Source organism: Leptonotus elevatus, chromosome 13 (assembly GCF_054856555.1).
Source record: "Leptonotus elevatus isolate MCC_2025b chromosome 13, RoL_Lele_1.0, whole genome shotgun sequence".
NCBI classification, from domain to species: domain Eukaryota; kingdom Metazoa; phylum Chordata; class Actinopteri; order Syngnathiformes; family Syngnathidae; genus Leptonotus; species Leptonotus elevatus.
This window is the reverse complement of record NC_141251.1, coordinates 7,666,163-7,691,859: the sequence shown is the minus strand read 5'-3', so window position 1 is coordinate 7,691,859 and position 25,697 is coordinate 7,666,163. Positions and strand designations below refer to the sequence as shown.

The 25,697-nt window shown below is 38.3% G+C and overlaps 1 protein-coding gene across 1 annotated transcript in view; it reads left to right on the top strand.

Moving 5' to 3' along the window:
• The window catches only part of LOC147163683 (collagen alpha-1(XXV) chain-like), a 36,430-nt gene that overhangs the window by 5,166 nt on the left and 5,567 nt on the right, over nt 1-25,697 (top strand). The window contains exon 2 of the mRNA XM_086092924.1: nt 2,422-2,491. Within this exon, the coding sequence (XP_085949050.1) occupies nt 2,422-2,491 (70 nt within the window). The remainder of the gene's footprint in view (nt 1-2,421; nt 2,492-25,697) is intronic.

Here is a 25,697-nt window from a genome sequence, read left to right as displayed (position 1 = left end):
GAGTGCAGCAAACGAAAGTTACGACTGTAACTACGGTTCTATGAGTCCCCGGACGACCGCGAGATGGTGCTTGGGAGGGACGAAATAGAACTCCTGTTTATCACGGGGGATATGCTCCAAACCCACCAGTGATATACAGCAAAGAATAGAGATTATATCATCTTATAAAAAAAAAAAAAAATGTTTTACTGCTCCCACTCACTGTAGTAAACACATTTAAAACGATTACTATTTAAACATATTAAAACAAACTTTTTGAAGCATTACTTTGTGGTATTAATAATAAGGGTAATTAAGTATTCACTCGCACAGTTCCCCCAAAAATAGAGTCCCTAGCATGTTTGCTTCAAGCATGCTATATTGATTGAGCAATTTAAAAACAATCACCGTTGCGTACAAAGCGTTGAACATGGAGCAAAAATACAACAACGTACAACAAGGCAGTTACAACAATAAATTAATTAAATAAAAAAAATACCACGGGACACTAAAACAATGCCAGGTCTCATGCTAAATCAAAAGCCAAAGAATAAAGATGAGTCGTGATTGCGAATGATCGAAAGTGTTGAAAATTGCTCTCTTTGATGACGCAATGTTAATGCTTGAACGTGCCGTTTTTGGGGCGTCCTGAAAAATGACAATTTTGAAGGTACAAGGTTTTTGGCCCGACACCAGCGATATGCAACGTAGCTGGGATGCAAAATATGAAATGTGATGTGACACTCCCCACTTGATCTCACACATTTTTTGACTTTCTTTGTTTGTATTAAGCAATTAAATTAGTGTTTTGAATGGCGGGGGGGGGGGGGGGGCTCTCTCTTTTTGTTTTTTAAAATCAGCTTTTTTCTTTTTTGCTGATCAACTGTATAAACGGGTGTCTACATGTCCTGGTCATTATTTTGACATTTAAATGAATTTTAAATGTGTTGGCGCGTTCGTCAGGTTAAACAGCGGGATAAACACAATTTGGCTGTTTGTCCTCTCCTTCGCCGAGCATCTACTACTACCGACACCCCGTCTGTGAATAGAATAGTAGCTTCTGTTTGTTGAACATCTTTATTCGATTTCCAGGTTAGTGATTTACTAGCATAGCATTTGGTTTAGTTTATTTAGCATAGCTAGCTTGTCGTAGTATAGAAATGATTGAGATCATAGTTTTCACCGCTGCTGTCAATCACAGCCAAACCACGCCCAACTTTCTTCCCCCTCGCCGTTTCCGAATAATAGATGAGGATGGAGCAAGTGTCTGGTAGACTGTTGAGTTGCACTTTAAATAAGAAAGAAAGAAAGAAAGAAAGAAAAAACTTTTTTTTTTTTTAAATAAACAAATCATAATTTAGCTTTGTAATATTCAAGAAAGTCCACAACAATCTTGTGGTGTCTTGTTGGTGCATGCTTCAGCTGTTTTTTTTTTTTTTTTTACATCTGCAAACCCCTTTAACATTCCATTACCTTCAACAACATTTGAAACCTCACAGTAAGTTTTCATCCGCATGAATGTGAGTTGAACGCATTAGCAGCCTTTACTCAAAGCGATTTTGTTTATATAGTTGCCAGGTGCAGTCAGACAGAAGCCTTTGAAAGTCTTGGGATTTTGTGTCTCTTCTCACTTAATGACACGTTGACCAAACCATCGTGCCACAGACTGAGATAACAGGCACGGATGTACTGTAACAGGCAGTGCCCAGCGGACCAGGAGTGCGTGGAATGACAGCACCTCCATTGCCATCCCCTCGCGCACCTGTCGCCAGCCTCTAAACAGTCCGTGCTGGCATTCCTCTGCTTGTAACCACTGCCAGTGAGACTGACTGCTATGCTTTGGAGTACTTGCATGGTTTTGTATTCTGCTCAGGGTCAAATCAAAGGCAGACATTTGCGGATCTAATGAGGTCAACTATCAGTACACTGAAAGGACTTACAGATAAGAGCAGGTTATGTTTAGAGAGTTTTTTTTATTTTATTTTATTTTAACGTGAACGCAGTTTGCAATAGAAATCCGCGTCTCAAAATGGACGTTAGCGTAGCCATTTTGGCAGCATGGAAAACGCGCCTGCCACTTGAGTGAGTAAACGGCACACTTTAACAATGATTGTTGTGGACCAGCTGCCACAAAGAGAAAAGGCAAAAAAAAAAAGGATTGAGCATTCTCCAGGTTACCAAAAGAGGAATCAATGCCAATGGAGCACTTTGTACATGGTGGCTGAATCAGCAGATGCTAACTGTTAGCACACGCAAAAAGTGGGGGAAATAATCTGTTTCGTTCATTTGTGCTGCTACGGTTGAATAGATATTACACCATACCAACACTATAAAGAAGACTTTTTACGGCGGCCGTGCTATAAAAGTCTTGCCATCTTGTTTGTTGTTGTTGCTTGAGCTATTTAGATGAATTAATTCTTTCTCTTTTTTTCCTGCATGCAGAAACTTGCAGCACGGTTACCAAAGACACGAGAAGTGAGGGAGGCTCCTTACAGCTGCTTGTGTCCCCCAGGTATGTTTCCCATTCTCTGGCTTTGTCTGAAGAAACTGAAAGTAAACATCAACGTTCGATGCATACTTTTTGATAAACACTCCTGGTACTTTGTTCTTGAGGGCGGTGCGGAGTGTTCAAGTACTCTATTTTCTGTACATCACAACCAGTGTACGGCCATGGGGCCCATTGGAGTCTATCACAATTGACATAGGTTGGACCTCGTTGTCCAGTCAGTCAAATTGAGTGCATTTACATATCATGAAAGAAATGTAATTATTTGATTAGTTTGACTCAAACTACAAGCATTGTGAACACATGACATGGGCGGGCAAGCAGTCACGGCACGGCACGGCAGACTATACATCATACAAGGACCCCTTGCAGTTCTCTTTATAAATGCACTATGCATGCGCCAATCTCATCTGTCGAGCCCAGATAGTCAATTTGCTTCATAACAGCGCACAACGGCGCAAACGCACCTTTCTCACTAAGCCCGTCAACGAAAATACCAATAGAAAGAAAACTCCAAATTTTCCATTATATTTCCATTACATTTCCATTATATTTCCATTATATTTCCATTATATTTCCATTATATTTCCATTTTTTTATTCTTGTTTTATGATAACAACCACGTAAAATTGGGAAACAACATTTATTAGTTTTTCACCGTTTGAACAACAAATGATCACATTTCACACAGGCACAGGCATACAAACAAATATAGAATATAACTACCTCTGAATCAATCGCTTGGTCTTTTGGGTATTTTGCAAAATATTAAAAAAATATTTACCATTCTTAAGCTTCAAGAAAATCTCCCATTTGCTGTAGAAGTGTTCGAAGCACAATTTCTCACAGCTCGTGGTCCGTTTATGTGATGTGATGGTCTATTCAATTCGACACAGAAATATTGAATGTGCTCACAATCTCCTTCAAAGCTTTTGTAATCATTCCACAAAGATAAAGCCGTGTTTAAGCAAATTGTTAGTCCTGATTTCTGCTTTCTTTTTAACACTGTAACCTGATTTCTAAATAACTAGTAATTATTTGACTCTTCTTCTATTGTATTGTAAAGTAATAATAATAATAATAATAATAATAATAATAGTAGATTTTATTTGTAGCACACTTTACATGTATAAAATACATCTCAAAGTGCAACAAAACAACCAATTGAAAATCTGAATTAAAAAAAGAAATCCCTCCATCCATCCATTTTCCGAACCGTTTATCCTCACATGGGCAGGAGAATAATAATAAAATAAAATAAAATAAAATAAAACTCAAAAAGGAAAGTTTTTAAAGACACAGATTAAAAATAATTTAAAGAAGTGATTTAAACTAGACCCACTCCACCTATTGACATGATCCCCCCCCTTCACAATTTGCATCCATTGTCAGCGAATTGCAGACTCTGAGAAACGACCTCTATCTAAAACCCACCTGTTTTGTTCAGGTGGTAGTTATTAAGTAATTAGCAATAAAAGGTGTGTGTGTGCGACACGCATGCACACACACCAACTGTCTGCAGTCACATTATATGGCACACAGAATTCCCATTTTATGGCTTGTGAGTGTTAAATCATTGTGATCATGGGAAGTACCAACAAATACTGAAAAATCCATAGCGTGCCAGAATTACATTTGACAAATAACGGAATTTACTTTACTCGAAAATAAATGATCATGTCCAATTTTTGTAGTTTATTCTTTGTGTGTCAAAATCCAATCAAAAAAAAGAATGCCACCAAAGGTTTTGCTGGCACAGTCGGAGTCCACTGAATGACATTCGATGATCGCTCCAGTCATTTCCCACTCATGCGTTTTTAAAAGCTTTACATGTGTGTGAGTCCCGGAGCGCTGTGGGAACAGCAGGAGGTGCCCATCACAACACATTAGCGCTAATTGCTCTTGTCAATAGGATGAGAGTGTTCCAACATGGTGCTAAGTGTCCGTGGGTCGGCCCGTGAACGCCCATTTATGTAGTAATCAGTTTGTAGCTTCACAAGAAGCGTCTCCACTCGCTGCAGGTGTGGCAGTCTTTCAACTCCAAGCCAACCAGATGGTCTCGCCAGAGACACAAAAGCAAGCGTGGGGGGGTTGAGAGAGAAAAAAAAAGAAGTTTTGTGTTGTCTATCAATATTGATCTTGTGTCATCAGTTTGAAATGAGTACAGGGGGTGTCAACATTAGTGCGTTCATTTGTTGTTAATTGAAAGTTTCTTTACTAATTTCTTCCGATTAATGACCGACACTTACTTGGAAAACCTGCACTGGGGGAATTACAGTCGCAATGCAGCAGACACGTCCACGTCAAAATTTAGCAGTAATAAATGTAACGATAATGCCTATATTTGTGGAGATTGGGGTCAAGTTGTATTTCACAAGTTACTTCATGTTAAAGATTAGATAGCTCTTAATAAAAAATAAAAAAAATAAAAATAAAAAAAGATAGCTCTTAATATGAAAAGAAAAATGCACTGAGCTGTCACCAACGTCTTATAAATGCAATTATGCCATCTAGTGGCAGAAAAATGACCAACACAAATCAATATCACACTTGTTTTTTTTACAGTACAGTACATCTTTGTAATGTTAACTCAATTGTATGAATTAATATGAAATTAATTACTGTATCAATGACTAAAAGATGCAGCCATATTTCTATTAGTTTATCATTTTTCCCACTTTAATGCTAACAAGAGTATGAAAACATTTTTATTGTACATTTTATTGTACATTCAGAACAAATTTGCAATTAATCATGAGTTAACTATTGAAGTCATGCAATTAATTACGATTACAAATTGTAATCGCCTGACACCCCTACTGAGTACACTCTGATAGTTAAAAGCTAATGAGATCTAGTTTTGTCCATTATTTCATCCTGAGGCCCAGAACAGATGCATCACACATATAATGTAGTCGGAAATATTTTGTCAAATAAGATTTTTTTTAAAAGTATACAATGAAAAGTAATCTAATAAAGACTAAACAAGCCGAAGAGTTCTTTTGATTCTTGTGAATCGTAGGAAGTGCGGCCCACCTGGCTCCTGCCAGTCATCACCAGGCGCACACTCTGTCCACATGAATGCCATACTTTTAATTCTTGGCATTGCCTGGTGACTGAGAGGGCAGAACTGCGGTGCCTTGATGGAGACAGGATCCTCAATGAATAAGTCAAGTGTAAAGTAAAGAAGTAGTTCCAGTGACAGATGATCAAAACTGGTAACATCATCTAAGGCTATAAATGAAGCCACATGCAAAAAAAAAAAAACACACCAGTTGTGGCTACAATACCACACATTTGATATTCCTCAAGACATATTGTAATACATAGCGGTGTGCTAATTTACTCACAAGAAAAATCCCAATTTGGATCATATCCAAACTGTAAATTTAGGGGTGTATATTCATAGACAGTTCAGTTATGCAAGAGTGTAAAAACTCGAGTATCCTGATTCCCTGTTTGGGAATTTGTTTCGTTTGTCTGTGTCGTGCTGGGTGTTGCAGCAGAACAAGGGGCGTTTCCTTTGACACCTGACAATTTGGTGGCGGAAATGAGACTCAACTTTATGCTTGCAGGAAACATGTCGAACTTTTGCCACAGGTAGTGTAACGGGATTGTGTCAAATTTGATTGAAGTGTAGGCAGAAAGATTTTGAACTGAATTTAATACAAATCAAATACATGTATTTTTCCCAAGCCAAATAAAAAGGTTACATCCAAGCAGGGTTATTTTAGTTTTGGACTTTTCATTTTAGTTAGTTTTTATTTCGTTTTGAGTTTTTTTTATTATTTTTTTTAGTTAGTTTTAATTGTTTGTCAGGATGGTTCTGTTAGTTAAAAAAAATGGTTTTAGTTATTTAAAAAATGCTAAATTTTAGTTTAGTTTTATTTAGTTTCGGTATTAGTTTTAGTTTAGTTTTTAAAATGAAATGTGGCCTGGTATCTGCCTGATACCGATACCTGGTATTGGTATTCGCCCATCCCTAATAAAAGTATATTCATGAATAGTGTAATGGTTATGCAATCACTGTTAGATATGTTTCCACACATTGACTAGTTTGTCATTAATTCATGCACAATGTGTGAATGTGAGTGTGAATAATCGTTTTGTCGATGTACCCTATAATTGAGTGGTGAGCAGTCATGGGTGTAGTCGTTCGTCCTTTGGTCAACTGTCAGCTGGGAAAGGCTACAGCTCGACATAAGCCATATGAAAAATTAATAATAATAATTTAAACCATTTCTATCGTTTTTGTTTTTACACGTATACAGTATTTCAAGTACATACAGATTTATTGAACACATATAACTTTTTGTTGAATATTTTATCACTTGTATATGTGTAATTTCAATTGAAGTTTTAAAGTCACACCGCAAATCCACGCAGCTGGACATAATTGACTAGAAAATGTTGAGGAAAAAATATATTGACACACTCAAAGTCCTCCAAAATTTGCTGTGCAAAAAAAAAAAAACCTGACTCAAGGATTTCATTTGCTTTTGTGTCTCACCACCACAATGGCTATGGTCAACAGGTAAGAATAGGGGGTTGACACTATGTGTGGTGTTATTCCTGACTAACAGGAAGTTGGCTTACACAGTTTACATGGGGGCTGGTCGGAAATGAAAAGAAAGAGAAAAGAGGGGTGGTGGGGATGTGGGGGGCATGCAATCTGATTCCTCACCTTGAATCCCCTCCTGCCTGGGCAGCTCAGCATGGTTGGCATAGTGTAGGTCACCTATACTCACATACCGTCCACACTCCAAACCAAACATAAACATGACCGATATACAGTATAGTTTTGCTTTATTTATTGTAGTTGTAATTTAAAAGACACATAAAAAAAATAAAAAATAAACTTTCCTTTGACTTTCTCAGCTCGGGTCGGCAGTCGTCACTTGTGTATTGCCACCTGGACGCACCTAAGTGCCTATTGTTCCCAATCAGAAAAGAAAACTAGATTCTGTGTTGAAAACGATGTAAATATAAGTGTATATATATTTTGTACATAAATATCTTGCTCAATTGTAATGGAAGAATATTGCAAAGTAGTATTTTGTGTGAGGTTTAACAAATATATTGCACTTAGAATGTCAATAGCAGCAATGGTCAGAAACTATTTTTACCATGTTAAGATTAAATAAATAATTACATAAACATTAACATTCTTCTTCTGTTTTAATTCTTAGTAAGTTAATGTCCCATCACTTGTGAGCTATTTTTTAAAATAGTGTGATACTTATGTCTTTGGAGCAACATGAGTAGATTTTTTTTCTTGTTCTTTTAGAATAGAAAAAAAATTCCTTTTTTTTTTTAAAGAAGAGGCTCCTCCTCCATGTCCTTGCACCTTACTAAGGAGTTAAAAAAAAAAACACTTAATTGAAGGCAATTAACTTCAGAGATGCAGCTCTTTCAGCACTTATTGGAAATTGATTGCTGAATGTTTTCACTTGCTCTGCAAGATGAATTCTTGAGATGCTTGTCTTTGCATTTCATTTATTAGATGCTAATGGCAGTGGGGATTATTTTTGGCATTGTCATAAAAAAAACTGAGGATATACAACTTTTATATCCTAACAATGCAAAGGTTCATCGAATGAATGAATGAATGAATGAATGAATATTGTCTTTCTTGCAAAAAATGGCTGGAGCTAAAAATGAACAGCAGTGATGGCCTTGTTTAATACAAGAGGAAGAGGCTTCCTCTAATCTATGCAGCTGACACGGGGCCGGGGGGGGGGGGGGGGGGGGGTCTCAGGGTCACGGTGTTGGTTATTTAAGGAGTCCCCCAAGTTCACCTTGACATGTGTGCTGACAGGAAGAGAGCACAGCAGATCCCCTTTCTTTACTCATGATAAGTTTACAGTGCAGCTGCTAGTGTGTGGCCATCATTGGAGGAATGCGGCAGCCAGAGATGGAGAGAAGGAAGGAAGCTACTGGACAGTTATGCAGACAAAGGAGGAGAGGAAGGTCATCGAAGAACCGAAGCCTTGACCTCCGCCGAGCGGTGCAGTTCAGTTCAGTTCACGACATGACCTTAAATCATTGCATCCAGTCGACTGAAGATGACATCGCCTGTGTTGAGGAAATAGGCAACAACCGATCGTGACTCAGTTTGCGGACCAAACTTAGAAAACAGGTGAGCCATGATTGGTCGTTACCTATTTCATCAGCACAAGGTGATGTCATCTTCATTTGAGAGCAAGTGGGATTTTTTTTCAAAAATAAATACATAAAATACTGTGGCAATTGTTTTGTTATTTCCAGAGGTTGGAGTTGACATGAGAAGAGATGTGCATGTGAATTTTGGTGACGATTCATGTTTAGCATTTGTATATTTACAGTTGTGCTCAAAAGTGTACGTACCCAAAGGGTATGTCAATTTTCAAGCATAACTATAAAGCATGATGCCCCCCCCCCAACCCCCCCACCACCCAAGGCGATCAGTCCCATATGCTCATATGAAAATCCACGAAACGTGCACATCTCTACGTATGTCCACATCAATCTCTGAAAATATCAAAATGATAACACCAATATATTGTATTTTATGGACATTAAATTAATGAATGAGTGATTCTTTCGTCAGTATCTGTTTCCGTTTTTCAGTTCACATTCCTGTTGAAAACACTGACAAAAAGAGTTTGTTGCAACTCAGCCCTGGCTGATCTCTTATACTCTGATGCCACCTCCTGGCCGTTTTTGTGTGTGTAATAACTACCATTGCTTTAAGCCACCTCTTTATGTCCGAAGCTGCGTCAAAGCATTCTGTGTGCTCTTGTAAAAAAAAAAAAAAGAACAACATAAAAAAAACGTGTAAATACGTTTTTAGGAGTGAAGGACAAAGTATTAAAAAGCGTGTTTACACGTTTTTACACGTTTTTGGGTTTGAATGAGGAAAGCGCTCATGTTTGTAAATTGTTTTCTGACAGTACCGTTCGCACCTCCTCGGTCCTCGGTGATAATTTCATCTTCCTCTTATCGGCCACTGTTCTGCCATGGCGTTCTTGGCACAAATCCAGCATTTAGACTTTGCCATATGTGGGCAATCAGGTGCAAACTGCACTCAGCTGTGACACTTTGTGGGCGTGTTTGCGGTGGAATATCATCGGCGCAATATCCTGTGAATAGGACATTGAGAGTGAGAAAACTTGCAGGTGAAAATGAGCAATTAATCAGCGGACACAGTGCATTCTTTGTGGATTCGGCCCTTTGTTTCTCAAAGTGCATCTTGATGGAAATGAAGAGATTAAAAATGTGAAGATAAATGAATGTGATCTGACCCGTGTTGCACGTTTAGCAAAGATGACGCTGGAGGAGGTGAGCTGCAAGTCGATTAATGAGGAAAACACACCATCTGGTTTCCTCGTAAAAAATGTTGTAGTGAGCATTCCGCCACCTGATCTCTCGCTGCCACTATTGCAGCTCTCTTAAACGCGACACGCCATTAAACTTGTTAGTATCTTGTTTGGAGAGTGTTCACAGCCAACTCGGAGAGAAAATGTTTTTACAGACACTCATATGGGCACTGTATCAAATTTAAATTTTAGGAAAAGGCGAAAATGAAATGAGTTTAGAGAGCATGTCATGAAGTTTCTCTTCTAAATATCACAAATGTGACATTTTTATTATTTTTTTCCTTGCTGATCCAGTGAATACTTTTACGTGATTCAGAAAAAAAGCATCGTTATCTAGCTGACCAGAAGCAAGCAGCAGTTGTTGTTTTTCAGCTGTAAACCCCCCACCACAAAAAAAAAAAAAAAAAAAAGGCATGATAGTGAATACATCAAGGTGAAATTAGACGTAACTGAGTCTGACATTCCCTGGTGCACACCACTTACTGTAGTCCAATTATGGACCTTATGGGACAAGAAGTTTCAAATGGAGACCAGCTGCGGCCCTGCAAACTTTCAATCTTACTGACAGAACTTTTTCTGTGTTCTGTTGGGTTTTAACAGTAGGACCCACAGCAGGTCACAGAGGTTGACTGGAATTGAAAGAAATATCACTCGAAATCACCGGATGTCAATAACTGTACTGCAGTTTTGCAATATGCTTTAATGCCATTCTTATTAGAAACTGACTTCCATTTCCAACTCGCAAAAATGCTCCGTGGTGACGAGTCATTTGCTTCTCTTAGTGAGTAAGAGGGTTGTTTAAAAAAAAAAAAGGAGAGAAATCCATGTGACTCATATACAGTGTTATTATGCGCCCGCCAGCGATAAATGAATTTCCCCAAAGTAGAGGTAGTCAAAAAACAACAAAAAACTATAAAAAAAAACACAAATATTCGCTAATACTGTCTGTCACCTTAACTCATTAACGGGTTAAAGCACATTCCAAAACATGCTTCGAAAACCTCTGGGCAACCGAAAACCGGAAGTAGTTTTCCTGGAAATTCAACAATATTGTCAATGCCTACTAAAAAATTGATATCTCAGCTCGCTGTACTAAAAAAAAATCAAAAAACGGAGACCGCATATTCTCAGTCGAACTATTTACTGGATGCCAGAAAGATCGAGTACACAGCTGTGGAGCCTTATCTGCTGAATGCGGAAGAGGGCCTGATCTATTAAAAATGGTCTCTACCCTTTACAGTGTCTTGCCCCGATGTGAAAAAGTGTGACCTGATGGTCTTAACTGCTTTCTAAAGACAGTGACTCGAGGTGTTTTCTAACAGCATTCCTCATCTATTTATTTCAGAAAACAATTACCTCTGTTTTGTTTTGGTTTAGCTGCAGGACATTTTGGTTCATCCAGTTGTTAAATAAAAACCATTAAAAATATATATATATCCTAGCCTGCATGTTTGCAGATCTCACCTCTCTCTACCACTACTCTCATGCACAAGTGTACATAGAACACCAATTATGTTTTACTATTGCTCATAGATTAAGGTTGACATTGTGTAAAATTACTTTGTCATACGGGTTGTATAATTATGATGTATTTATGTAAGAAAATTGATAATCTGTAAATGATCAAGAGTGACTGGAATTTATGGACTGTCAAATGCACATAGTCAAATACAGAGATACATACACGTGCGCGCACGCACACACGCACGCACGCACACACTGTGTGAGAGCAATTGACTTTTCTCCAGACATCCTGTGGGTATTGAAGCAATTTGACGAACCAACGGGGAGAACACGCTTATGTTAACAGACCTGGGCTGCCTGCCAGAAACAGCACATTTCATCTATATTTTTTAGAGTATCGAATCATCCTGATTTTTTTTTATTTTTTTTTTATTCTTAAGCCTTGGCGCAGGCTACTTGAGAGCAGTAGCCATGGTCGTTAAAATTGCAGTAGCTCGTTTGCAGGAGGTCGTGTAGCACCTTTAGGGCTGCTTGAATCAGTGGGTCAAGAGGTACCACAACTCAACCACAAGACACTTTGCCCTTTTCATTGACTCTAATATTTAAAAAAATATATTTTTTTCAAAATTGTGAGTATGCAAATACTCTGGACTCCAACCACGTCATCAAGCGTGTTAACATTTGGGTCTGTGCCTGTTTATGATTAATGATATGTTGGCGGATGAAATGAGTTTGGCTTTACGTTACCATGACGATTGGCAGCGCTGTTGACTTTTGAAGAAAAGTAATCTAACTACCCATAATACACAGAGGTTATTGTCAGTTTAGTAAATCAGAGGATTTAGTAAAGCGCGAATAGGTGATGACTGCCATATACATAAAAATTAGGGGTGGGAATCTTTGAATGTCTCACGATTCGATTCCGATTTTTGGGTGTGCGATTCGATTCAGAATAGATTTTCGATTAAGAACCATTTTTGATTCAAAATGATTTGATTGACAATGATTTTTGCTTCAATCTATAGATGTGCAAGGAATGGTAATGATCTAGTCCAAATTAGCGCGCTACTCGCGGCACTTTTAGCACTCAAAAGAACGGCTCCACACTGCAAAAAAACAACTTTTATTGGAATAACTTGAACGTGACTTTCTCCTTCTACTCTCTAATGTGGCTCCAACTTAACAATGTATTACACCGCGTGGAACCACACTGCCCCTAAGTGGCCAAATTGGGTACAACATGAACAGCGCTCCCAATAAAGGCACACACAGACAAAGGCAAGACAGTATAAAATATTTTAAATAAAATAGACTTTTGGGACATTTAAAATAGATTTTGAATCGTACAAAATAAGAATCGCGATTCTTATGAGAATAATTTTTTTGGCACACCCCTTATGAAAATATGATGATATGTTCCAAACTGGAATTCAAAAGAAAATGCAGAAGTTTCATGAATAATTTCTTGTTGTATTCGAATTAACCCAAGAGCCACGGTTTTCTGATATGTGGACCACACAGCCGGACTGAAATAAATTCAACCATCAGCACATGCAATTGTTTTTCTTTTAAATTCATGTGAAAGCAAGTTATGTATGAATGTGCTGCAAAATGTTAAACGACTTGATTAGTGAAAAACTGGATTTGCTAAATGTTAAATAACGGATGGCCAGCTGCTCTCGATTACGGTTAAGTTGGTCAAAAAACTAAAACTGTGAGTAATATTATGTCTGCCTGTAAAAATGTCTTCCTGTCCAGTAACCAGGAAATATTTTTGTCTCTCTTTTAACCGCATTTAACATTAATGCTGAGATGAGGGTGGAAACGTTTATTTGCCGAGGTGGTGTTGATGGATGTGCTCCTTCTACATTGGACAGAAAAGCCATTTTTCAATAGGTTTGCACTTCTCACACAACTTAACTATTGATGACAGAAATATAATGAAATGTTTCAGGACTGCATAGAAGCTGACTTTGTGCTGTCCAGCCATCTCGTACAGTGAATTGCATATCGGCACTTAGGAAACTTAGTTTGCTTCCGAAGTGTGGATATCCCACTGTTATTAAATTTCCGCAGACACTGCTCTGTGTTTATATTTGGTTGCTGGAAGAGTGCTCCACATATTTGGCTTTGCGAAAGGACTGAGGAATGCTGAAAGATGAAACCTACAACCTGGAAAACAGGAGAAGATGTGGGCCAAAAATGGCTTCAATGTTGAGCCACAAGTGTTGTGTTTTGGGGAAGTGGAGTGTCATGAAACAAAAAGGGGTCTGCTAGATATTGTCAGTATATATTTTTTTTAGCTCCATTCTTGTGGATGTCTGGATGTTTTCCATCGTTAATGGCATGATTTGAACAGATGTATTAGGTCAGCTCTTAATGAGAACACTTGTAATGACAATAATGATCATACAATAACTCAATTTAAAAATAACAAATATTTTGTGCTAAATATACAGTAAGTTAATACATTAAAATACCTTTTATTATGTACATATTGTATTATTTGGTTCTAAAAATGGACACAATGACATTAACTCATTCACTTCCATAAATTCATTAAAAAAAGATTATTAGAAATTAGGGGCGACAGGCGATTATTATTTTTAATTGTAATTAATCGCATGACTTCACTAGTTAACTCACGATTAATCAAAAATTTTAATCTGTTCTAAATAGACAATAAAAAAAATCTAGGTTTTCATACTCTTGTTAACAAAAGTGGGGGAAAAAGATGTTAAACTAATAAAAATAGTTCAAGTGAAATTTTGACGTCTATAGCCGTCAATGGCAGTGAATGAGTTAATTTTCTTAAAGACTTAAATAGGGCTTAACATGTAATTAGTCTTTACAACATCATGTCATATACATTTCTACCAGGAACAGCGAGAGAGCAATGTGTTTATGTGTAAATTGTGCACTCTTAAGTCTCTGATCTTGTTAATGCATTAAGGGCGTCACTTTCACTGATTGTGTTGTCGTTCAGTTGGAGCGATTGGATTTTTGGTCGCCTAAGGCCGCGCGGGATTCCACTTGTTGCAATTTCCACATCGGACTCTGCTGCTTTGCTTCATGTTGTCTTGTAAAGACGTTAGCGCGTCGGGTCTCTGAGGTGAGCAGAAGAATGCAGCAGGAGCTCTATGGCTTTTCCAGAAATTCGCAGTCCTCAACTCGTCAGAGGGCTGCAAAAAGTTGGTGAAGAGGGGTTGTTTTTTGTGGAGAAGTGAGAAATTTGAAGTTGAACTTTAATTGAAGCGCTCGGGCTGCTGTGTTTTGTGGCGCCATGTGAATAGGTGCCTCATTGGACTGATCTGTAAATGGAAAGTTGAGTTTGGTCTCAATTCGTCACCACTGTCTTTGAGAAGCCATTTGCGCTGTGGTCATTTACGTAGCACGTTATCCATCTGTCTCTCGGCCCAAACCGACAATCAAGGTGAAACGCTGGAAAAAAGTGGGCTGATTAGCTGTCTGGGTACAAATCCCACTCTTACATTTTACACTTATCAGTTACATTCACAGTAGAACTCAACCATCTAAGAATAGTTTAATGGTTGCTTCACAGCACTTTTGAGTTCTCCCGGTAAAGCAATTTCAAAAGAGAGGGACAAATGCCTGCCTGACTTGGGTCAGCTTTCAAAAGCCATGTTGGTGAGAACCTTCAGACCTAACTGTGACACACTCTTGTTGATAACTTTCACTTTCAATAAATATATACTTCAGCTGTGTGTTTTTTTTTTTAAGGTTTGAACACTTTTTCGTCAACAGCTTCAATAACACTATTAAAAAAAATGCAAGTAGTCCCCAATTTTATTTTATTTTTTTAAATAAAATAATTATGGTAAGTCAAAGCGGTTTGCTGTATTTATTTTATTAATTTTTTAAATAAAAACAAACTTTGTTTTTAAAGGTGACTTAAAAACACACTTTCAATTAAATTGCAAAACTGTGCGTTATTCTTATGTTAAGCAGGGTTGTCTGTATCTGCTAAATGTAATTATTAAAGTAACATGTAATCTAACTTTAGTTACTTTTTAAAGCAAGTAATCAGTAAAGTAGCTTAGTTATTTATCTACATCGCTTCAATATGTATTATTATTATTTTAAATAAAATAATGATAATTATGGTAAGTCAAAACAGTTGCTGTATTTATTTATTTTGTTTTAAATAAACACAAACTTTGTTCTTAAAAGCGACTTAAAAAACACACTTTCAATTAATTAAGTTGCACAACTGTGCGTTATTCTTATGTTAAGCAGGGTTGTCTGTATCTACTAAATGTAATTATTAAAGTAACATGTAATCTAACTTTAGTTACTTTTTAAAACAAGTGGTCAGTAAAGTAGCTTAGAGTTACTTTTGGCAGCACTGCCTATGAAACAGTAATATAGAAAAAAAATAAAAAATAAAAAATGTTATTGAGAAAAGATTCCACTAAAATCTACTCAAGTCAATTCAAACCAGTCAATGATAGTAGACAGTTTGCTGCAGGAGAGATTCATGGATCCTATTTGGCATCATTTTGGACTTTTCGGTAACTAATCGTACTTTTTACAGGAATACAGCTAAGCTTTTTCAAGTCAAAAGTCAAAAGTACATATGAGGGCCTCGTGGTAAGGCATTGTGCCAAAAATAGTACAGTGCTGTTTTTAATGAATGAAAAAGTTATCAACCATGAGTAAGGCTCCCTTCTCAATTGGACGAGGGGATGCTCTCTGGCTGAGTATTTCAGGACGATAGGTCAAAACCTGTTGCTGGCTCACCCCTCAGTTGTCTGTGTGTGTGTTTGTGCGTGAAGGCAGATGATGACAAAGAGCATCTGTGCACAATGACTTCCCCAGCCGGGAATGAAAGTGCAACAGCGGCGTAAAAGGGGAAGAGGAATAAGTAAAAACAGATGAGCAATGCCTCGCTGAAAGAGGGGGACAGTTGGTTTGCTCGCGAGCAAGTTAACCGGCCATTTGATGTTCCTTATATAAATAGGGTTATTTATGGTGCAGGGGGAGGTAGTGACGCGCTGGGGGCGATGACCACGCTCTCGCCCTTTACTGAATGGCCTCCTCAGCAGGTCAGCAGTCCGATGTGTGTTTAAGCAGTCTGGCGCTGTATTGGCCCAAAGAAAGTTGACAGCACGCCATGCTGTTTTCCCAGCGCGCCTCACATTCATTCAGGTGGGGTGGGGGGTGGGGGGGGGGGGGGGTGGGGGGGGGGGGCTTCCCAGTACGACCACACCGTGAAGACTATTTGCTTTAACGGATGAGGGTGTTTTACTTTGCGTAGTGCCACTTCACACTCACTTTCTCCTTGTAATGTGCTCCTGCCTGACATCGACAAACGCGGCGCGACTCAAGGCTCGAGAGTCGTCTGCGTTTTGATCAGCTTCAATTGTGAACAACTTACGAGAAAGGCAACATATTTTACTACATGTATGTCATTTTTATAGGGTGAAATACTTACCTTAAAACGAGTGATTTAACGGATCACAAAAGTCACGGTTCGGATCGGGTCACGGATTTGAGTCACGGATTGGATCGTTTTTCGTATCAACAAAATTAATAAATAAAATAAATAGTACTTTGTCTTCCTTTATTTTGTAAAAATGTTTTCCCCCATTAAATCAATATATATATATATATATATATATATATATATATATATATATATATATATATATATATATATATATACATAGCCATTTAGGATTTAGCAACACAACTTTAAGTGCAATATGAGGCAGAAACATTCTTATTTTTACATGGTCTATGTGTAAAATAACAAGGTACTAAAGGCTTAAAGTTGTGTACCTAAAATATAAACAGCTATGTTTGACATTTTGAGTTGAATGTTTTTCTCTTTTTTTTAAATGGGCAAAAGTGTTTTATAAAATAAATGAAGACAACGTTTATTTTAAATCATGGAAAGACCTCAAAGTGCAATTTAAGGCGCATTCATTTCCTCTAAACATAGAGAGTGAATTACAAAGTTGCCTTGGTCCAGAATATTGAAAAAGATTCAAAGTAAGCCAGGTACCAGCTGTCAAACGTATTTACAGCTAACAGCCACAGGCCCTCGTTGGCAATGCTAACAGCTAGCCGCTAGCCACTTACGTCGGAGACTTCTGCCATATCATACAATGAAAGAGTAATTCATTAGCGATTTCTTAACGTCCTAAATTAGCGATTGAATATGAGTTGGGGATAGCGTCGTATTGATGTTGGCCGTAACTTTAATGTCCATCAAAACTACGAACGTCTAAAAGGGAAGTCAAGCTAGCCATCACGCAACAATGTGGGCCACTTTCAAAGTAAAAGTCTACTGAGGCTAATTGCATTGCCAGTCAATGTATTATTTGGCAGGCTTTATTTTGAAGTTAGCTGAGCGTAAGCAGTGTTTTGAATTTGGTTATGTTTTTAGCTTCCTTGACATGTCCCCAACCGCCAACCAATCCACAGATCGTGCGCCATCTGAACCGCGGGGCCTGATCCGAACCGACCACGGATCAATGATGATCCGTTGCACCACTGCTCAAAACCAGATAAATTATGTTCGGTTAAATCATAGCCGCTTGGAGTTTCAGCTCATCTCAAGCTTTGCATATTGTTAGATGTGTGTGACAGATGGAGAACACCAGCAACACCGAGTATATAATTCACGTATTACATGACCTTACATCAAATGATCTGAAAGAGCCACAACAGTTGTGTGAAACTACACTCCGATCACGACAATATCCTGCGCCGTTAAGTTTGCGCCTGAAAGTGAAAGGTAAATAAATCTCTCTACCGCGCCACTGTGAGACCTCTGATGTGTCAATTTACCAGGAAAGCGATGTGACAGCGGCGACGGACTCAAATGAAAATGATGAATTAGGTTCTTCCTTGGCTCGTGCTGCAGTCACTCTTAAATTAACCATATGTGTGACTGTGTGTGCAAAATGTGGTCAGGCTATATTTGCCCTTTGATGTATTGGTGACAGGGTATACCTGCGCTCTCACTCAAAGTAAGCTAACCTGTGGCTCTGAATATGATTAGTTGTTGAATATGGATGCATGGATAAAAAATGAACGAATTCATCATTTCTGAGTTGACATGGAGGGGGGGATTTGTGTCACCGTATGATCAACCCTATATAAAGAAGTTGCTGTTTGATTATAAGGGTCAGTGATGGATGAAATATGTAAATCTAACAGAAGCTGTTTGGATAGTGACTCAGTTGCGGCAAAATGGCCGCCACAGCACCCTTGCCTGCAGTGCTGTGTTCAACAATGACCATTATTTGTTCAGTGGTTCCACAGTACAATAATAAGCCAATTATGGATTTCCCAGTGCACTTACCAACTTCTTTCTTTCTTTCTTTCTTTCTTTCTTTCTTTCTTTCTTTCTTTCTTTCTTTCTTTCTTTCTTTCCTTCCTTCCTTCCTTCCTTTTTTCCTTCCTTCCTTTCTTTCTTTCTTTCTTTCTTTCTTTCTTCTTCCTTCCTTCCTTCCTTTTTTCATTCCTTCCTTCCTTTCTTTCTTTCTTTCTTTCTTTCTTTCTTCCTTCCTTCCTTCCTTCCTTCCTTCCTTCCTTCCTTCCTTCTTTCTTTCTATCTTACACTTAAAGCTTACCTGTTCGGACTGTCCTTCTCCCACCATCTCATTCACATTATTTACCTATTTCTACCTTGTCTTGCTGATTTTTGGTTCTGATTTTGACATGTTTTGCACATCGATATCGATTACCCTGAAAGGCGCTTGTGGCGGCCGTGGCTCAGGAGAATCCTTCTGTCGCCAAGTGATGTGTCGTTGTGTCCTTGGTTGGACAAGACACTTCACACACGATGCCTGTGCAGTAATCATGGTGTCTAATCAAACCTTGATATGAGACACCTCTGAGGTGGGATGGATTATCGCGGCAAAGGAGAAGTGCTCACTATCACAGATTTAGACTGATTTGTGGACAACATTTGAGAGAAATGGTGATTTTGTGCATGTGGAAAAAGTTTTTAGATCTTTGCGTTCATCTCATTAAAAAAATGGGAACAAAAAAAGTGTTGCGTTTATATTTTTGAGCGTACATAGTTTACCACCACCAGAGTGTGAAAATGTGAGTGTGTGAATAATGTATTCATTGTGAAGCGAAGGGTTAAATGTTATACAAATCTGATGCAATATTATTAAATAAAATGAACATTATTATTATTATTATTACAGTCATGCCCTCCATGTAAGAGAAAGTAAGCTTTTGAGGGCCAAGGTGAGTAAAAACTGTTTGCAAAAACAGCATGCAGTTGGCAGTCCTCACAAAATCAATACCCTAATTTGGATTTCCAGAAGTCGTAAGTTTGACTTCGGTGACAAAGAGGTTGACAAATAGTGAAATAGTAAGTATTTCTGAAGGCAAATTAAAAATATGAAAAACATTGCGCTGAACGTTATGCCATTACGGTGAACCCCGCATTGCCTCTTTAACATTGTGACCTACATGGCACATAGATATATTTATCAGAATTTTTTTTATTGATTTTTTGGGGGGTCAAGATGGGGTTAGAACAGATGGAAGTCTCGAAGGGGCCACTGGTGTTGAGATGAAGAAATCTGAGAAAGCCTTGTCAGTCATAACTCTGCCAAGTTGGAAAAAAATGAAATTTTTGTGGCTAAGCCTGCTTTCCTCATTTAGGGCTCCTACAAATGAAACCTGATTCCATCTTGTGATTGAGCTTTTCATTTTGTTTGTCTTTGCTGCGAACATACTATCCTTCATCAGACATGACTGCTTATTTTGATTGGCTGTTTTGGGAGGAGAATGAGACACTCCACAGAGCATGTGACCAGAAGGTTTACCACAAGGATCACAATGCTCCTCTTTGTGCCTCAAATACTTGATTAGCATAATGGTGATATAGTCGTGTTTAGCTAAATGCAATACTGCGAGATAGAGGGTGCGCGGTAAAGACAATATAGTCAATATAAGGTATATAGCCTGATGTACGGTGTTTTCATTTAAAATATCAGTTCTATTCTTTTTTTTGGTGTGACTTTTAATTCTGATTTTGAGATTTGCATAATAAATGTTATCCTAATGAACGTATTATTTCATCATTATTATTTATTTTATCAGCTTAACTTATTTAATTGACTATATACTTAAAACTATCCAGAAACAAATAATTTATGCTAAATAAATAAATAAATAAATAAATAAAATGATAAATGTTACTTCATTTATATTGTGATATATACCGTTACCGTGAAGGAATGCAATTGATGCCGTGATAAGAATTTTGAATTTTTTTTTACAAAGGAAATCTGCCTCTTGTAGGTTTTCAAAGGAATGAAAAAATGCCAATTGCTTCTGGAGTGTGCCAACAAAACTCTTGTTTCACACTCGGAACCACATTTTCCAAGGATAAGACAAATGTTATCAGTTAGTTCAAAAAGCATTAGACAGATGTGTGGCCTTTTTAAACATGAATACAGATAACTAAGTCTATTTACCAAGCACATTATTAACTTGACTTAAGTTCTGAGTACATTAAGAGTTAATATATAAACCTACACAAAATAACAATTCAGATTTATCTTCATTGTATTTCTTCAGAACACTAAGTGTGAAGAAACATGACAACTCCATGTTTAAAAGTCAATAAAAATAAACTGCATATTTATTTCTCTTATAATTCCACAGTGATCACAAACTGATAAGGAACCGCATGTATGAAACTGTAGAATAAAAAAAGCCTGCAAAAGTCCCACACTTTACTCTATTTTTGTACCACACACTGAACTTTTTGTGCGTTTTCCCCCATTCCTCAACAGAGGTGACAAAACCAAGTCCAGAAAATAAAAACCCTGCCACAGTGTGGCTTTAGCCCCAAGTGCTAGCTAGCTAGCTCGCTCCCATGGTGCTCATTTACCAGCTAGGGAGCGAGCTAGCTAGCACCTGTGGCTAAAGCCAAACTGTGGCAGTTTTTTTACTTTCTGGATCTGGATTTGTCACCTCTGTTCCTCAATATACAAAAATCCACGTATTTAAAAACAAATACATTGTACGAAATAGATTGCTAGGTTGTTGCTGAATTTGGGTTCAAATGATTCTTCCATCGTAGAATAGTGCTTAAAAGGGACATTGGGGAGAACAAATAACTCAAAACAGGATCCACCTTCTAAGCACCGCTTGACGCTTGCCATGCCCTTCAGAGGACCTGGACATCAGGCTATAAGTGTTTGTACCGTGTCACATTGCAAGGCAGGTCTAGGTGTCGAGACTAGAGCCTGGCTGACCTTCTGGCTCCCAAGGGCCACACATCTGTCTATGTCTTATGTGAAACTAACAACTTCAAATTTCTATCCCTCCCTGTTAAGTACCCTTAAAGAAACATTCGTGTCCATTTATCTCATCTTAACAAACATGTTCTACGAGGGTGGATTTCGTTTGCTCCTTTGCACCTCGACAGAAACACTATCGACCCTGAGTGCTGTTTAGAAATGATAACTTATACCTATCATGTCTCTGTGTGTAAGTGATTAATTTGTTATGGGCGGGTGTGATGGTGGGGGGTCGCTCCAGCTGACTAATGTCTATGATGACAGCAACCATTCTAAGCCTGGCCATATGACATTCAAGTGAGTCCAAGATTTGCCCTGCCAAATACAAACAACACATTGGATATGATGAGAGCTTCTCCAGCATGAACACTACAGCATAGCTTGTCTATAAGTCACTGTATTTGATTCAAATGTTTCATTTGGACAAAAAAAACAAAAGAAAACAAAAAACATTGAAAAGCCTCTCATCTTTTACAACCTGATTGCTTAGACCAGGTTTGTCCGGACTTTTTTGTTTGAGAGCCACTTGGAAAGTCATAAGGGCTACTTTCAGATTATTCGGCTTTAAATTTACTTTACTAATCCTGACTGAACGTTTTCCTTCCAGCCAAGCCACGGAGGCAAGCGACTATGGCATATGCAAATTTTGCTGTGCGAACGTATGCTCACAAATCATTTGGTCCGAGTCTTAAACAGAGAAACAGTTACACTTGAAAGAGAGTAAAAAATATTCAATGTAAATGTAAATGTTATCCAAAAAGTGTCAAATTTACTCTGTTTAGACTGGGACCAAATATGGTATTTTTTAGAGTGAAATGTCCATCCATTTTCCGAACCACTTATTACTCTACGAAATTTACTGTGTGGGTATCAACAAGAGAATTTGCAGTTGAATTGAATTTGTTCACCTGACGAAGGTGCATGGATGGATGGATGGAAGGATGGATGGATGGATGGATGGATGGATGGATGGATGGATGGATGGATGGATGGATGGATAAATAGATAGATAGATAGATAGATAGATAGATAGATAGATAGATAGATAGATAGATAGATAGATAGATAGATAGATAGATAGATAGATAACAACTATCGAACACATTTGGGGTTAGGTACTTAAGAAAAAAAAGGTGAAAAGAATAAAATAAATACATGAATAAATAGCCAACCTTTTCTCTGATGACTTATTTTGTGCATTTTTGGCATTCTCTCGATGAGCTTCAAAGGAGTTCCCAGACGTAAGAATGCCAAAAGTATGCAAAAAAAGTAACCAGAGCAAAGGATGGCTATTTTGAAAAATCTCAATTTCACCTTTTTTTTTTGCTTTGTTCAGTACATAACTCCACATCAGTTCACACATAGTTTCGATGCTTTCAGTGAGAATCTACAAAGTAACCAGCCACGAGAATAAAGAAAATGCATTGAATAGGAAAGTGTGTCCAAACAATGTTGAATAACGAATAACGAATAACGCCGGTAGATTGATTGATTGACATTAATGAAGAATATGGCCAGTGTTATTTCAGAGTAGCTGAATCCCAAGTTATGCTGGGCGTTTTCTCCGGGTTCATCTTTCCACTTCTTGGAGCCACAAAAAAACACTTCAAGATCTTTGGTGGGCAGTAGTGGTGGCTAAATAGCCATTAGCTACCGTACCAAACCTCTACAGCAGATGGTATAAGTGTTGGCTTGTCTTCCATTTATTGGAGGGATGGTTCTGGCTCTATCCATCTGGGCTTCTGTTTTATACGTTGCAGAGCACATAGTGTGGCAGACTTATTCCCCCTTACTGGTAATGCAATGAAAAGGTAAAGTGTCAACGAGAACGCAGCGTTTTGACACTTGTTTATTGTTTGATGCAACCTTTCCATCAACCAGACAAACACATTACAATCTGTTACGCCCCCACCCAAAAACGTGCACTATCTGGTCGAGTCAGGGCTGAGTAGTAGTGTTTTTTTTTATTTTTTATCAGGTTTTGGAAAGGACAATAGGCTTCTGTTTAGATAAAGTGGATTGTCAAAAGCACGGAAACATTAATGTCAAGAACATCATGGACATAAGGTGGCATAAGGGCAGCGATGTACGCCACACAATGCAAATGCTGTTGCTTTAACCCTTACACAAAATACAGTGTCGGTTCATCGTGGTGAATTTGTTGTTCCAACTTTAGCTGGGATGCCATTTGTCAAGGCAAAAAGGAGTGTGCTGGCCTGGGGGGGGGGGGGGGGGGTTCAATCAGAGGTGGGATTTTCCTCCCGTGACGCTCCCAGTCTGCTGTTAAAGCGTGGCTGACAGGAAGCGAGTGGCGCCTGGATAGAGCCCCCTTTTGGAACTGCCACATGCTCAGCCGTTTATTGCTTTCAGTGTCTGACGAGGATGTTATCATGGGCGCAAAACTGCTGATTGATTCAGTGCAAGGGCACGGGCTGTAAATGTTTAGCGTCGGAGCGCTCTCTGGTCTTGTCGTGGATAAATTAATGGCAAAATACATTTTTGTTGGCTCACAAAAAGTGCATATTGCCAACATCAACACGTGGACCCGTATCATTCAGACAAAACGTTTTCGAGAATCAATTGGCAGAGAGAGGTGCTCTTAAAGATACAGCAGATGGTGCTGTTTTTCTTTCTTTCTGCTTTATATTTTCTTCTGACTAGTGATTTTTTTTTTCTAAATGTAAAAGCCCAGTGAGCATGGTTTACTAATTTGATTGCTTTTCTGACCAGTTCCGGGCGTAGCCCCCCCCCCCCCAGTGAGAGCTGGGATAGGCTCCAGCATGCCTGTGACCCTTAGGAAAATAAATGAATGGGTGGATAGATAAATAAATAAATAAATAAATGAATGAATGAATGAATAATTAGATTGCTTTTTTTAGGATTTGAAAGTGCTGGGTGTGTTAAGCCTCCAATTAGCATATCAACCAAGTGGCTGGTTGCAGAGTAGATCGCTTACAATGATGCCTTTACGTGATTGATTTAAGAATCAACCTTATTAGTCTGATTTGTCTGTCGCAAGTTAGATCATTTGGTTAATGTAACCTAAAGCATGTGTCAGAAACAGAACCAACCATTTATATGTATAGGTAGACATGAGCTGCGTGCCTACACCGACAGTAAGATCATCTCCATGCTTTCTGTTGACTTTGAGAGAGACATTGCCCCTGCCAATATGGTTGCCCTATAGGCACAACTGTTAGCCAGTTGTAGTCTTAACTGTATATCTGTGACAAAAAGTGGCACAACCCCGCAAATCTCTGGCTGTTGATTGTGCCACAAGGTAGAAAATAACATTGGTCACTGGTCAATTCCGGAACAAACAGACTGCGCAAGTATTTGTTTTGAGTGGATTGCAAAATACTTTCCCATGGTTAAATCCGAAATCGGCTCCATTGATGAAAAGGCCTTCTTCTTTTTTTCCAACAATCTTCAAGAGAAATAAATTTCATTTACTGTATCTGCCCGTTTTTACACCCCTCTCCTCCTATCAAGCTCTCACTTTCAAATCCCACCTCAGACATCTCCTACCCCACCCACAACTTCAGAGGAATTGTTCCAAAACCCACCGGATACGTTTGAGTCAATCTTGATGATTTTAAAAGCTGGAGCAGATGAATTGCAAACGCTGTCTCTCTGTTTCCACTGCTCTCCTCATTGACTTCCCATAATTCTGCGACTTCCTTTCGCTGATGACATCGAGCAAAGGAAGTTCAACCCTGGATGACATATAGCTTTTCGGGATGGTTGCCGGTAGACGTTTGAAGGTTATTTAACATCACAGGGGCCCCTCTTGTATTACAGTGTGGGAGGTGGGTGCATCCTATCCACAGGAACCAAAAAGAAGTCGTTTCCAGTGGATCTTTTGTTATGACAGATTTTTATATATTTTCCCCCCACTGTGAGGATTTCCATATAGTTCATCTTCTTTATCTTTCAGCCTATTTCTCTTACTTGGACACTTTTATGTATTCCTTTTGTTTTGTGATTCACCAGAAATATATATATTTTTCTATTTAAGCCCCACGTCTGGCAGTTTTTGGTCACTACCGATAAAGACAAAAACCTTTTGTGTTCTAATTCCTGCCC